At 39.7% G+C, this 14,393-nt stretch overlaps 1 protein-coding gene across 3 annotated transcripts in view; it reads right to left on the bottom strand.

Moving 5' to 3' along the window:
* ENOPH1 (enolase-phosphatase 1) overlaps positions 1-14,393 on the bottom strand; it is a 35,834-nt gene that overhangs the window by 19,594 nt on the left and 1,847 nt on the right. For all 3 annotated transcript variants that reach the window (XM_074272811.1, XM_074272808.1, XM_074272810.1), the window contains exons 2-3: positions 6,562-6,663; positions 5,454-5,656 (exon numbers count right to left, since the gene is read on the bottom strand). In XM_074272811.1, coding sequence (XP_074128912.1) covers positions 5,454-5,656; positions 6,562-6,663 — 305 coding nt within the window. The remainder of the gene's footprint in view (positions 1-5,453; positions 5,657-6,561; positions 6,664-14,393) is intronic.

The following is a 14,393-nucleotide window of genomic DNA, read 5'->3' as shown; positions in this document are numbered from 1 at the left end:
AGGAACAAGGCCCTGCTAAAAAAAAAAAAAGGGGGATATAGCCTTTCCCCCTCTTCCCTTTGATATGTGTGTTTGTATATATATATGGGTGTGTGCGCATATATATGTGCATGTATATATATTGTATATGTGTGTATATATATATATACATATACACATACATACACATATACATACATACATACACACACACACATAAATATATCCTTTCTTAACTACAGCTTGCTGGGGGAAGGTGGGGGAAATGAAAGGAGGGGAAAAAAAGAAAAAAGCAAAAAATTTGCACAGCACAGAACAAAAGAACAATTTCCAAGGAAGTAAAAAAAAAAAAAAAAAAAGACACATTGGTGAATACAATTGCTTCTAATAATATTAATACTTTTTTGAATTGATAATTCAATGGTATATATTTTGAATATTCCCTGATGTTCTGCTGGGCACACAACAATGTTCTGTTTTTGGGTTTTGTTTGTTTTTTTTGCTGTCAATTGGGATTAAGCGACTTGCCCAGGGTCACATAGCTAGGAAGTATTAAGTGTCTAAGGCCACATTTGAGCTCAGTCCTCTTGATTTCAGGGCTGGTGCTCTACCCATTGATTGCACCATCTAAGTGCCCCACAATGTTTTATTCTGTTTTGTATTCCTTTTCTGTTTTTAATAAATAATATATGTATATAAAAAAAAGAAATTCTAAAATGAAAACTCCCAGGAATATTATAGCCAAAATCCAGATTTCCAAAATGTCGGTGACGGGAACTATAGTCATGGAATATTACCAGACCATAAACTCTGCATCTAGCAATAAATGGCAACCAGGTGGCTAGAGAAGCGGAACGACCCCCACACTTGTAAACACATAGCCATGGTATTGTATTAACCACAGAGATGTCTCAGGGCTTAACGACCCTAGAGACTCAGATAAGAATTGTAACCACAGGATGCTCTTTCCCCTCCTCCTCCTAGAATGTCTGCTCCTTCCTGCAGTCCCCCCCCCCCCCATACCCTTTCTCGCAGGTAGCACATACTTTTACTCTCCCCTGCCCCCTTTCCCCTCCCAACTTTGTCCTCATGTATTGCACCTAGCTCTACCCTATATAACTTGAGCTGTTTCCATCAATAAATGAGACCTTGACAAGATCTGCTTGGTCTCCCTCTTCTTTCTCGCCCATTCTCCTCCAGGCTGGATCCTCCTCTATTCCCCACGAATGACTGAGTCTCACGGGACGGGACACCAAAAGACCAATCACTTTAGGCACCCAAAAACAAACAAACAAATAAATAAATGAATGAATGAATAGATAGATAGATAGATAGATAGATAGATAGATAGATAGATAGATAGATAGATAGATATCCAGGAGCCACAATCAAGATCACAGAAGATTTAGCAGCATCCCACATAAAGGGATGAAGAACTTGGAAGATAATGTTCCAGAAAGCAAAGGTCACAAATACATTAAGAAAAAACCCACCAACAAACAAAAAACCCAGTAACCTGGAATACAGAAGATAGAAGCATGGCCTGTTTTAATGTTAGGACTTCTTTATGACCACATAGTCTATTTTAATGAGGCGGTCTCTCTGTGAATACTTCTATGTGCCTTGTTTCTTCAATTCATTTATTCCATTCCACAAATCAAACTGGTTTGGTGTTGATCCTTTTTTAAACCAAATTACTGAGAGTGCTGAGAGAAGCATGGGAAAAGAGAAAATCTGGTGACAGCAAACTGGTTTGTTTAAATTAGGGATAAAAAAGGGAACCTATTTGCAGATCAAATGCACCTGGATAAGAAACAAAATAATTCTACCATGAGAAAAGACACTGATACACTGGGATCCATCTAGAGGAGAGTAACAAGGACTGTAAAGGATGGAATCAGGATAATGAAATGAGATCAGATGAAGAAGAAAATGGGACATGTTTGGACTGGAGGGAAAAAAAAAAGAGGGAGAAGGGGGAATGAGAGAGGACATCACAACTCTCTAAATATCCAAAGAGATTAGATTGATTGTACTTGCCTTCAGAGAGCAGAACTAAAAGCCATAAATAGAAATGGTAGGGTCAAATTTAAAATAATTAGAGCTACTGAAAAGTAGAAAAGCTGCCTTTGAAGAATTCTGAGTGCCTTCACTTAAGATCCTCAAGAAAGGGTAGAATAACCACTTAACCGATTCTTTTTGTACAGAAAAATAACTGTATGGATATGTTTACATATATTGTACTTAACTTATACTTTAATATATTTAACATGTATTGGTCAATTTGCCATCTGGGGGAAGGGGTGGGGGGAAGAAGGGGAAAAGTTGGAACAGAAGGTTTTGTAATTGTCAATGCTGAAAAATTACCCACGCATAACATCTTGTAAATAAAAAGCTATTAAAAAAAAATAAATAACCACTTACTTTCTATGTCCCTTAAAAGATTATGGTTTCAATTTAGATAGGTTGAATTAAATGGCTTCTGATATTCTTTCCAACTCTGAGATTTTATGACTAGGCAAAATTAAATTAATACTAGTTAATTTCAGAAAGTTTTGCAGCCTTCTTTTATCCCACACCCCAAATAGTTCCTATCCTGATCATATGATGTTATTTAAGCATTCAACACAATAAACATTCTTTCTCTCCCATTTCCAAAATTTGCATTTCCAACTGGAGTGAAAAAATATATTACTGTCTCTACAGATACCATTAGGAAGGACAGTTTCGGTATGTCAAAAGCATTCAAATTTAGAAGGGGGGAAAAAACCTGTAATGAGGAAGACAACCTATACATGACAGGGAAGGGAGTTATGGTACAGGGAGTAACCAAGATGATGAATATAAAAATAGAACAGTCCACTGTCACAGCTGCGGACAGGTGGAAAAAAGTCAGGACTGATGGTCTGAGAGACCCATGGATCTCAAGGACTAGTAGCTTAATGCCTTCCAAACATGGTCTCTAGTAGTCCAGTTTGGAGGGTGTAGGTGGGGTAGCAGTCAGAGGAAATATGGTTACTGTGAAGACTAGTAGATTCCCTCTCCTTAGGCATGATTCCTAGCCATGTTTACTTAACATATTTCTTCTACTGAATGATCACAGAACTTTTAAAGAGATGGATCAGGAGAAGGGAAGAAAACACTTTTGAAATCATCTCATCTAAGTCTTCATGTTATAAACCATGAGGTAAAGAGAAATGCCTGAGATCATATAATCAGATCTCAGTAGGGCTGGACCTAGAAGAGAGTTTCCTCAGATTTAGTCCAGAATTATTCAGTCCTTCAGAAATCTGACTTGCACAGACATCACATCAGCCATTCCTAAATTCTGGAGATTTCGCAAGAAACCCAGAGTACAGATCGCCAGAAAAATAATTACAGGTGACACCAAGCTAATTATCCTGGCTTATGTTTGGCAGATACAATTTTCAACAATCTCAAGCTGCTCTTAGGTCCTCGAGCTTATTTTTAACACATTCACTTTGTGGTGCTCTGTTTAAATTCTGAATACTAAGTCGAAGTAGAATCAGTATTACAGGTGACCCAAAGGACAAGAGAAAACAGTACAATGGGAGGAAATGACTGATAACATCTTATGAAAGGTCATCAGCATTGAACAACTTCTGTCAAACATGTGGTTCCCAAACAACCCCAGAACCAGATTAAAATGCAAGCGGAAAATGTAACAAAATAAATACAACAGACTATGTTCCTATATGGTTTTCTAAGTCAATATAAAGGTCCACAGTGATCCTTCTATTTGGGTTTGGTGATATTAATAGAGAACAGCTTTTTAAACTGTGCCTCGCAACCTCATGAGCGGCTTAACTGAATGTGGGAGTCATGAAAAATTTGGCAACAGTAAAAGGTATCAAATATTCCACCAAGATTTAATTCTTTATGTGAAAATAACCAAGTACATCCATCTCATTTGTATGCAAATTTGCTACCAATTTTAAGAAATGGTTAAATCATATGTACACTGAAGAGATGTTTCAAAATAAATTTCCTCACAATTTATTACCAGTAAATGTTTGATTTGTATACCTAGTTTACATACCTACAATCACATAAAAATTTCTTAGGCGAAAAGGGTTCGTGAGTGGAAAAAGGAGAAGCAGCGCTGGTATCAAGATGGAGGGCCTACATAATAGATGTTTCACTTATCAGGAGCTAAGTCTTTTCCTGTTCTTTTCCCTTTCTAACACTGCAGACTCATGTGATTCAAGGAGAAAAAGAGCCAGTGACAACAATAACAGCAGCAGCTCACATCTGGCCGAAGCACCAGAGTCTGCAAGTACTTCTCTCCTTTCTGAGTCTGCAGAGATGCAGGGGTCCCCACTGCCACCATTATAGCACCCCAGGGGTCACCCACCACCTCCCCCACCTCACTACTCTAGGCAAAGCTGCCAGGAGAAGGGCAACAAAAAGTATTAAAAGTGCTTTATCAACATTATTTCATTTGAGCCTTACAACAACCCTGTTATATCAGAATTATTATCTCTATTTTACAAATGAAGAAATAGGGGTTCGAGAGACCTTAAATTGCTCAAGGTTATACAGGCTTAAAGCAAGAGTCAAAGCCAGGACTGACTCTAACTCCAGCTCTCTCTCTCTCTCTCTCTCTCTTAAAGACAGGAGAGAACTGAAATCCTAGAGTTTATTTCCAGTGTTAGTTTAAAAGTTTATGGAGTTCTGCCATAAAAGAGCTCCCCTCCTGCCTCCACCGCACTCCCTTTTCCAATGCAGAATTTACTCTCCTTCCAGAGATTACAATACTTGCAAAACAGCCTGTGTCCAGGAGCGGCTCCACCTTCCCTAGATGGTCCTCAGAGGCTGCAATCTCTTTATCTACAGAATCCGGATGTGAGTGTGGTTTTAATACCCAAACTCCCTAGAGGCCTAGTTAGGTATGCCTCTTGTATCTGAATTAAATGGAGACAGCAGGCCAAAGGGACCACTTCACTTCAATGCTGGACAAAAACAGAGAGAAATAGCATCACTGCTGATTATCTGGAAAGATCTATCCCCCAGAAGGAAAAGATTTTAAAACAAAACTAATATGACTGGTTATGTCCAAGATCAAGGCATCAACCTTGCTAAAATCCTTGAATCCAGCCTTAGAAGGGCTAGAGCAAATGCCCCAGGTTCAGCTCGGGGCTGCAGCATAGATAGCAGGGGAGGAAGCCTACTCACAGTCTCAGGAGATCCTGAGACTCAGTAAAGGCTGGGGGACTGTGGGGGGTAGAGGGTATAGGGGGTGGGGGGTGGAGCAGTACTGACCAGACTGAAACCCAAGGCTGGCAATGGACAAAACCAAATGTGGACGCTTTGCCCACAATTCTTCAAGGACCATGGAGAAATCGAGGGCTAAAATGTTCATTGCTATAGGGAGGATATTGGAGTAATTTAAAGTGGCCTCTGGTGGAAAGAAAAGGCTAACAAAATACAAAACTCTTCGTGTAGTCACTTACTCGGCCTTCACCGTCCCAGCTGCAAAGGCAGCCCGCCATATGTGGCCCTGGAGCTGTTTCAGGGCTGGGGTCTTCCTGTCCAGAGACATCTGCCAGTAGACATTGTCCACCACAGCCTGGATGATCTGTTCTGTGTCATCGACACCATGCTCAGATCTGACAGGAATTGGTACAGCTCCATCCAAGTGAGAATCCTCTTCTGCCTTTAAGTCATTTTAAAAAATGATTTATTTTGTTAAACTTCTTTCAAAATGAAACCTGAAAACCAAAGCAGGCATTTTAAAAATATACTTTCAGTCTCATATCCCAAATGGAAATATATCACTTTCTATTGGAATCAGAAGGCCTTGTAAGTTGAAAGGAGACTTTAAAACGTCTACTTAAACTCTTCATTTTTTTAGTGTTCCAACTCTCCATCGAGAGCACTGTCTTTCTATCAGAGGATACTGCCCTTCAAGAGAAGGACAGGAGTTGGGAAACTCCAAGTGGAAACAGAACAGTTATTCTTCATTTTCTCCCTTATTTTAGGAAAGGTACAAAATATAAAATCACAGAGATAAAAAGGGGGGAAAAAAAAGAGAGGAAAAGAGGAAGATGCAAAAGAAGAAAAAGAGAGTGAGAAAAGAAGAGGGAAGGAGGAAAAGACAAAGGGAAAAGGAAAAAGGAAGACAGAGATGGAGGGAAAGAGGAGAGATAAAGGGAGAGAGAGGGGAAGAGAAAATGAACTTTGTTTATAATAAAGCACGAATTCCCCAGAGGATTAGAAAGAACAGAGTAATAGATGGGAGACAAGGGAAAAAGAGGATGTTTTTAGGGGGCAGATGAGAATATGAACATAAAAGTTCTAGATAAAGACAAAGGGGGTCCAAAGTTTGGGTCCAGAGGGTCCAATGGGGACCGCAACAAAAAAAGCATATGTCTCAAGCAGGAGAGGAGAAACAGGGTGACCATGTGCTATATAAGGTAAAGCCATTCACTAAAATGAAGGGGCACAAGCAGGAATAGAAGGTGCTGTCAGGCAAGCCTGGTGCAGGCTATACCCCCTGGGGTGGGACACCTGGCTGGTTGGGAGGAAGCCAAGAAGGGGAGAGGGTGACATGTTTCCAACCTGTTTTCTCAGTAGACTCACATCCTGTTGACACTCTTCTTCTCCCCAGTGAGTGTGCAGATAGTCTTTAACATTCTCCCGAATGTAGGAAAATAACGTGTCCTGGACAAAAATAATCATGGAGAGAAAAAAAGATCACAAAAAGATGGCATTCACGCTTAGGAGTGAAGTCACGTTTTTCTTCCACCCTCTCAGTTTAGCACTGAAACCATTTACCAAAAATGTGACTAGGGTTCCATTTATAGAAGGAATGATGGCCACTTGAATACAAATATTAAACAACAAGGATCAAAGAAGTTATTTCTTAGTAGGAAGGTTACATATTAAACTTTCTGTCAGAAAAAAATGAATATAATTTTAAAAATTTTAATACCATGTCTACTAAAATGCTAGGTAAGCTCAGTGGATAGAGCATTGGAATCAGGAGGACCTAACTTCATATCTGGCCTCTGACACTTCCTAGCTTAGTTACTTAACCCTGGGAAGTCACTTAACCCCATTTGCCTCAGTTTCTTCATCTGTACAATGAGTAGGAAAAGGAAAAAGCAAGTCACTCTAGTATCTTTCCCAAGCAGACCTGAAATGGGGTCATCCACACGTTCTGAGATCTCTCTATATTACTAGGATTTTTAAATATATCTAAAAGTCTACCTTGTCCTCACACTTGAGTATGGCAAGTTTTGTTTTATCTAATGTCAAGTATTAGGACAGTTTTGTGCCATAAACAGATAGATATAGATATAGAGATATAGATATATAGCACAAAACTGTCCTAATACTTGACATTTCCCTAGGATGTAAGAATTGGACTCACTACTAACTACAAGTACTGAACTCCTCAGGGCATGGAGGGAATACAATTCTAAGAAATCACACTGGCAGAGCATTGACCACAGGAATCCAGAACCAGCCTGAAGGTTCCTCACCAGCCAGCTGAATAGTCAGCAGAGACTGCACACAGTCTGTGCCAGTGAAGGAAGCACTCATACTAATGAAATCAAGAGATACAGATCTTCCAGGGAGAAATCAGAGCTAAGTAAGCCTTGGCTATTGGGCCAAGTGGCTGGAGTATTGCTTTTTCACAAAACTACAATTCAACAGCCTTAAGAAGAAAGGGCCTCCCATAAATAGCCATTTATGGGACAGAAGAGAAAAATAACTCAGAATGAGTTCTGTTAGGGATTTATAGCACAATGGAAAGTCAGAAGGACTCAAGTTCAAATATGGCTCAGCTACTTACTAGTTGTCGTGACCCTAGACAAGTTACTTAATTCCTATTTGCTTCAGATTCCTCATCTGTAAAATGATGTGGAAAAAGAAATGGCAGACTACTCCAGTATCTTTGCTACAAAACCCCCAAATGGAGCCACAAAGAATTAGACAGGACTGAGAACAACGAAAGACAAATAACAAATGATTTCTGGTGAGCAAATTAAGCACTATTATCTCATATAGGTTGAGAAATCCAAGTAGGATTTGATTTTATGATCAAGTGATTGTTATAGTGAAAATGATGCACACATGATTAAAAAAAATTAAGTATATTTACATCTTCAGACATGGCCAAGATGTTGCTTTATTTCCTTAATTCTACTTCTGTAATGCATAGGAGAGTTCTGCTAAGAGAAGTCCCTGGGAATAACATAAAGCCCACCAAAAAGGGGAAGGTAAAGCCTAAAACATCTGCATCACATGATATTTTTGGTTTCCTAAACTGATCTAGGATAACATTTATTAATCATTTATTATTTATTAATTTTCAATCACAAAAATAATGTCAAATGTTTCATTTGTTCAAATAATTATGTTATTGGAAAAAATTGTACAAAATCACTTTCACCCAAACCTTCTAGAGGCCTAGTATCTACAAACCTACTAGAGCAAAAACCTGAAATTCACCCCCTATGGATCCTGACTAAGCAATGCAATGAAAAGCTACAGCAACTTCTCCCACCCAGAATCGAATTCATTCCAAGACAATCCTAAGTCCAAAGGCTATAACAGAAAGGGAGGCACTTAGCAAGTCAGCAGCTTACCCTCTCATCTAGATACAGGGGTAGCTTGCAGGGCTCTGGATTTACAAGCAGCAAGAGTTAAGGATTCTCCATGGAGAAAGCAGAGGCCAAGAGACCAGAGCTACCTGGCAATGCTTAGACCAAGATGGCACAGGACGAGGCACTCCAATGTCCTGAGAGCCATAGAGGGCCCTGAAGATCACCGACTCCAAAGATGCAGGGGATCCAATCCCAGAAGTCAGAATCCAAATCCAAGGCATGACCAACAAAGGACAGAGGTTGGCCCTAGAACAAAGCCCCAGTTCAGAAACAAAAACTGGAGATAAGTGGGCTAGAGAAAATGCCAGAGATCAGTATAAAAAATTTGGGGAAAAATCAGAGATTTCCTGAAGGAAAGGAGAGAATACCTAGGAAAACTGACTAGATTTTCAAAGAAAAAAAAAAACAAAAAAACAAAAAACATAACATTTTTCTCAAGGATATAAATAACTAGGAGAAATGAGGGCATTAAATAAAGGAAGAAGAGAAAGGGAAGGAAAAATGAAAGCTCTTGAGGAAAGAACAGAAGGGGGGGAACAGCTTAGAAAAGAAAATGATAATTCTCAAAACTAATCTAAATCAAACAGAAGTCAGAGAATTCCGATGAGAATAAAAAAATTGAAAGATTAAAAAATAGAAGAAAATATTAAATATCTAGGGAAAGGTCAAAGAAATAGAATTTCTGAATTTTGTGAAATCATAAAATTTTTTTGTCCACTATAGCTCAAGAAATCATATATAATCTGTCCTGATGTGACAAAACTGGAAGGCAAAGTGAAGACAGAAAGAATGTGCCAATCATCTCCTGAAAAGAGTGGGGGGATAGGAATGGAGTCTGAAAATTTTAGGATCTTTTACTTGCCTACAGATGAAGTAGGGCTCTGTGAAATAAAGTCTAAAAAATGTAAGAAAGCCTTTAAGATGCTGCTGCCCCTTCTACATGGATTGCTGGGCTATGGAAGTAGGTCAGGCACTCTTATTTGAAGGACATTTCTCAAGTGGCTCTACAATCAGCCAGAGTTCAGACTTAAATGGCAAGGAATTCCCCATCTATCAAGAGATGAGTGTCTGGCAGTATAAGAAAAGTTAATATATTTTGGAGGTTATAGGAATTTACCTGAAGATAAAAGCACTGGGCACTTAGAATAGGATGAAACATGTTTTTGAAAGACATCCAAGAGAATGGGATGCTTTGGACACCGAAATTCTGACCTGGAAGCAGTTCCCCCCAAAGGAAAAGTTCTTCTACCTTGGAGCACCTAACAGAAACAAAAGCTTTGTGTCAGGGGCAGACACCAGTAATCTGGAATGAAGGAGCTTGGTTATCGTCACTGGGACACATGGGAAAAGAATAAATAAATTCCACAAGATCTAGGCTTGTGCCCTTCCTGGCATTCTCAAATACCAGTTTTTCCTGATCATTTTTTCCTTGGGGAAAAAAAAAAAAGCACTCAGACAACCTAAGTAAGGCTGAACTTAACTATATCCTTAAAAATAAACAGATACTTTTCAAGCTAATCCATGATAAAAACAGTGCTTGTAAGAGGGATAAAGGAGAAAGGTGTTTGTAGCACCAAATAAAAAACCTTTCAGAAATAAAACATTTGTGCTTCCAATACACCTGGAGTCTCTCTCCCAGAGCTAAGTCTAAAAGCAGTCACTTGCTGTAACATGTTGGCCAGCTCATGGCCCAGCCTTCCAAAGTACTTACTTCACAGGGCAAATCAGAGGTTTGGAGGTAACCACACATCTGGACAAGATTCCTCCCACACATGGTTCATGTCTCAATTCATTTTGCAATTCTAAATTTTAGGCAATTCTAAAAAGAATAATTTTACAAAGCATGGCATCATCTGCCCAATGTGTAGTGTTATAGTTGTGGTCTTTTAGCCCAGGAAATAATTGAAATAAATTTTATTCAATGTCACTCCCCCCCAAGTATGAACACATATGGAGTCTATATGAAACAATGCAGATCAAGGAAAGTAAAACCCCAAAATATATATTCTGATTTCTACTGCAGATTCTAAACCACGTGGCTCCTTGAACTTTTCTAAATGTATAGCCTTGCTGCAAAAATATAACATTTTAGCATTTCAATTTGAAAGAGCTAAATTTTTTTCATGTGCCAAATATAGCCACCTGGATATTATCCATCAAAATGGAAGGAGAGGGAGGATAGAAATAGAAAGTATAATGAAGGCAGCTGATGGAGCAGATAGTTTGTTGGAGCCTGAGTTTGTATTTGGCAAGACATGTACTACTTGCCATAAGACCGTAGGCAAGTCACTTCATCTCGGGTTGCCTCCATTTCCTTACCTATAAAATGTGGATCACAGGGTCAAGTGAAATAATCCTTGTGGAGCACTTCAGTGCCCGGCTCATTGCAGGTGCTTTACAAGTGTTATCTATTGATTATAGCTATCATAGTAATGTGGACTTTGAGGAGGTGGGATGAGGAAAAAAAGAATCATACCCTCTCTGGGTCAGTACTTCCTCTAAAAATTGTCAACACACCCTATAGCCTTCTGATTCCAGAACTCTTTCTAGAGGCCCAAAGTAACTAAGAAGCTAAGGAGTTTTCAGCCAAAAACATTTTTTTTCCTAAATAAAGGGCAACAGAATCTTGCCACATCTAGCAGAGTAATTTGTTGAACTGAATTTCATTTACACATTGCTTTTCTTTACTGAGGGGCAAAGCCCTCCAGTTTAGAAGCTGGGGGGGAGGAGGAGGGAATGATAGGTAGAAGGGAGGAACTTTTTCTGCTGAGGTCCAGAGATAGGGGGAGGGGAGGCTTGATTTTGCAGAATGGTATGGTCAAGGAAGCTGTGAACATGTCACTGGACCTCAAGAACAGGGCTGTGCATTCATCTTTCTTCATGTTCCCAGCCCTTTGCACAGTGACTGGGGCACAGAGCAAGAAGGATAAAATACTTGTTGACTGACCAAAAACCTCCAAGGGGAAAAAAGGAAGAGGAGGAGGGGAGTGGTAACTATTTTCTTCATGCTAGAACCACACATAGCATTCTTGAAAATGGGCTTGGAAATGGCAGCGTTTCAAAGGGAGTCTTGAGAATTTGAGGACACAGAACCAATTGATGTTCCTAATTCTTTACCACTACAAAAGAATGGCCAGCTCCACATGGGAGGCTTCTTACTAAACCACATCCAAACTGAGTGGCCCAGCATTTAAAGCCCTCTCTGGCTGGGTCCTTAGTTCTTTGGGTACCTGAGAAGGCCCTGGGACTCCTTAGCATCATAGCTTTACATTCAATCAAATTAAGTACATAGAATCACCAGGGAAACCAATTATGCTGAAATGGTTATCTGCCTATTATAAAGAAAGAAGCCCTGCCCCAAGCTTTCAAGATTTCCCTCTCTGAAATCTACTCTCCATCAGACTGGTCTAGTCATTGGCCCCAAGAACTAGCCCTTATGCTTTCCTGCCCTCTCGGGGCCTCCATGGTTCATCCTGCTACTCTGCTTGTCCTTCTCCAGAAATCCAAAGAAACAAGCATTTCTACAGCACCCACCATGTGCTAAACATTTTACAAATATCTTATTTGAGCATCACAAGAGTCTTAGGAGGCAGCTACTGTTATCTCCATGTGATAGTTGAAGGCAGAGGTAGCATGGTTTGCTGGGAGTCATCCAGCTAGAAAATCTAGATTTGAATTTGAAATCAGGGATTCTTGACTCCAGGTCTGGAGTTCTGTCTACTGTACCATCCAGCTGCCTACTAAATAAAGATTGCATTTTATTGTGCAATGGGTTCCACCATAGACAGGAAAGCCTACCAACCCGCTTCTTCACCCCCCCCAATGTAGGGGAGCAGCCCTCAGGCTATCGTAGTCCCCACTTCCTCAGCAGTCGCATCCAATAAAGCCAAAGAAAATTCCCTCAACCTTGACAGATGGTTAGAACATCCCAAGACAGATGGTTTTATCAACAGAGAGGCCACTGAAGGAGATGAACTCAGACTCCTTAGCCCCAGCCCTCTAGACAGCCAGGTCTTTCCACCTGATTGGCAACTAGACTTCCTCTCTTTGGGGGGAAGGAGGGAGGGAAATGAGCTTCTTGGGAGGGGAAGGGCTATAAGGCTTTGCTGTTTCTGTATCTGCAAGTTATTTTTCAAAAAGCATAATCCCAAACAGTTCATTGGTGATGAAAAATTGTGGCTAACAGGACCAGAATAAACAGAAGGAAAAGCCTGCTCCCTCTGGTGTCCCCTTCAAATCCAGCTGCTCCTGAGTCTGGAGACCTGAATCAGAATCCTAGCTCTAGACTGGGTGACTCTTGGTTTTTTCCTAAGCCCGTTTCCCCATGTACTTGAGGTAAAATCTATAGATTTCCTTTGGTCTATCACAAAGAGTTGGAGAGGTAGGGGAGCCTTTCTGTGAGCAAATAGAAAAGAAGTAATGTTTTACTATATTCTAACTGAAATTCAGGATGTCCAACCACCAATTTAAAGTATCACCAGAAGAGGTCCATAGATTTTAGCAGATTGCCAGAGGGTCCATGATACAAAAAAAAAAAAAAAGCTGCTTCTAGGGAGTGTTACCTCTTTGCCTTTTCTTATCATGGCAAATTCCATCTCCAACTGTTTCTTTTCCCTGCACCAGTGTCTCCTTCCCAAGCATTTCTAGGCTTTAGAAATGTTCTGTTATAGTTCTGATACAACCCTTCAGAAGCTAATAAAGCATAGTTTCGTGCTATGCTGGTGGGGCCCTGCCCTTCCTAGACTGGACCTCAGCAAATCTTTGTCAGAGCCCAAAAAGGCTGTGTATGAACAAGGATCTATCTTTATGACAGCATCCTTAACTCAGCTATCCAACCTTTGCTGGATGACCTCCAAGAAGAAAAAAGAAGCCACTAGCATTCCAAACTGGGCCTGTCATACTTCTGAATACCTCTAACAATTAAGACTTTTCTCCCCACATTTAACTTCTCTGCTTCATCCATCCACTGCTTCTTCCTTGGAGTAAGACTGAACAAGGAATAAGCTCAGAAATTGAATTACAGGGTACCTCAGTGTTCACTCAGGCCAACATTTTACACACAAATTACATACACAAAAAAGAGGATGACAAATTCACAGATTTTCTGGTCAAAACTAGCTACACAACAGGGTTATTTAGAGAATGGAACAACTTAAAGTGGTTAGAGTAGTGATCTGGGGCTAAGTCATGATTACTACCCTTTTCATCATTCCCCTTGGTCTTAACACAGCACAAAATAAATGTTTATTGACTAGTTGAACTGTGGCATTTTCTTCAACTGTTTAAAAATATTATTCTGAAAAGGAGGTCCATAGGTCTCACCAGAATGCCAAAAACCATTCATAAAAATTTGTATTCCTAGTCCTGAGAAACTTATTAAAGAAAAAAAGAGCAGACTATCTACTAGTTTCTGAAACAAAGATAATTTAATTCATCATCATTGTAATGGGTCAGGTCTTTTAAAAGGAAACATTTAGCACACAGGTGCCTATCTAACAATTCTCTTTAGTGTATGTGTTTGTGAAAGCAAACCATGCATTTAAAAAACCCTTAGTTTTCTCCTCTTTAAAATGAGAGGTCGGATCAGGTCATCTATCACCACAGACCAGGAAGATTGTCCTTTTAAACTTGAGTTGAGGCCTCGGTCATGTAGTTACAAATCATATTCACCTGGATTTTGCTTAATTAGGTAAGTTATCACATTAATATCTTGATCTCATGATAAAAATAACCCACTCTCAATCAAAAAAATATACTCAATCTTTAAGTAAAGACAAC

The sequence above is a fragment of the Sminthopsis crassicaudata genome, chromosome 6 (genome assembly GCF_048593235.1).
Source record: "Sminthopsis crassicaudata isolate SCR6 chromosome 6, ASM4859323v1, whole genome shotgun sequence".
Lineage (NCBI taxonomy): Eukaryota > Metazoa > Chordata > Mammalia > Dasyuromorphia > Dasyuridae > Sminthopsis > Sminthopsis crassicaudata.
This window is presented reverse-complemented; position numbering and strand designations above follow the sequence as displayed.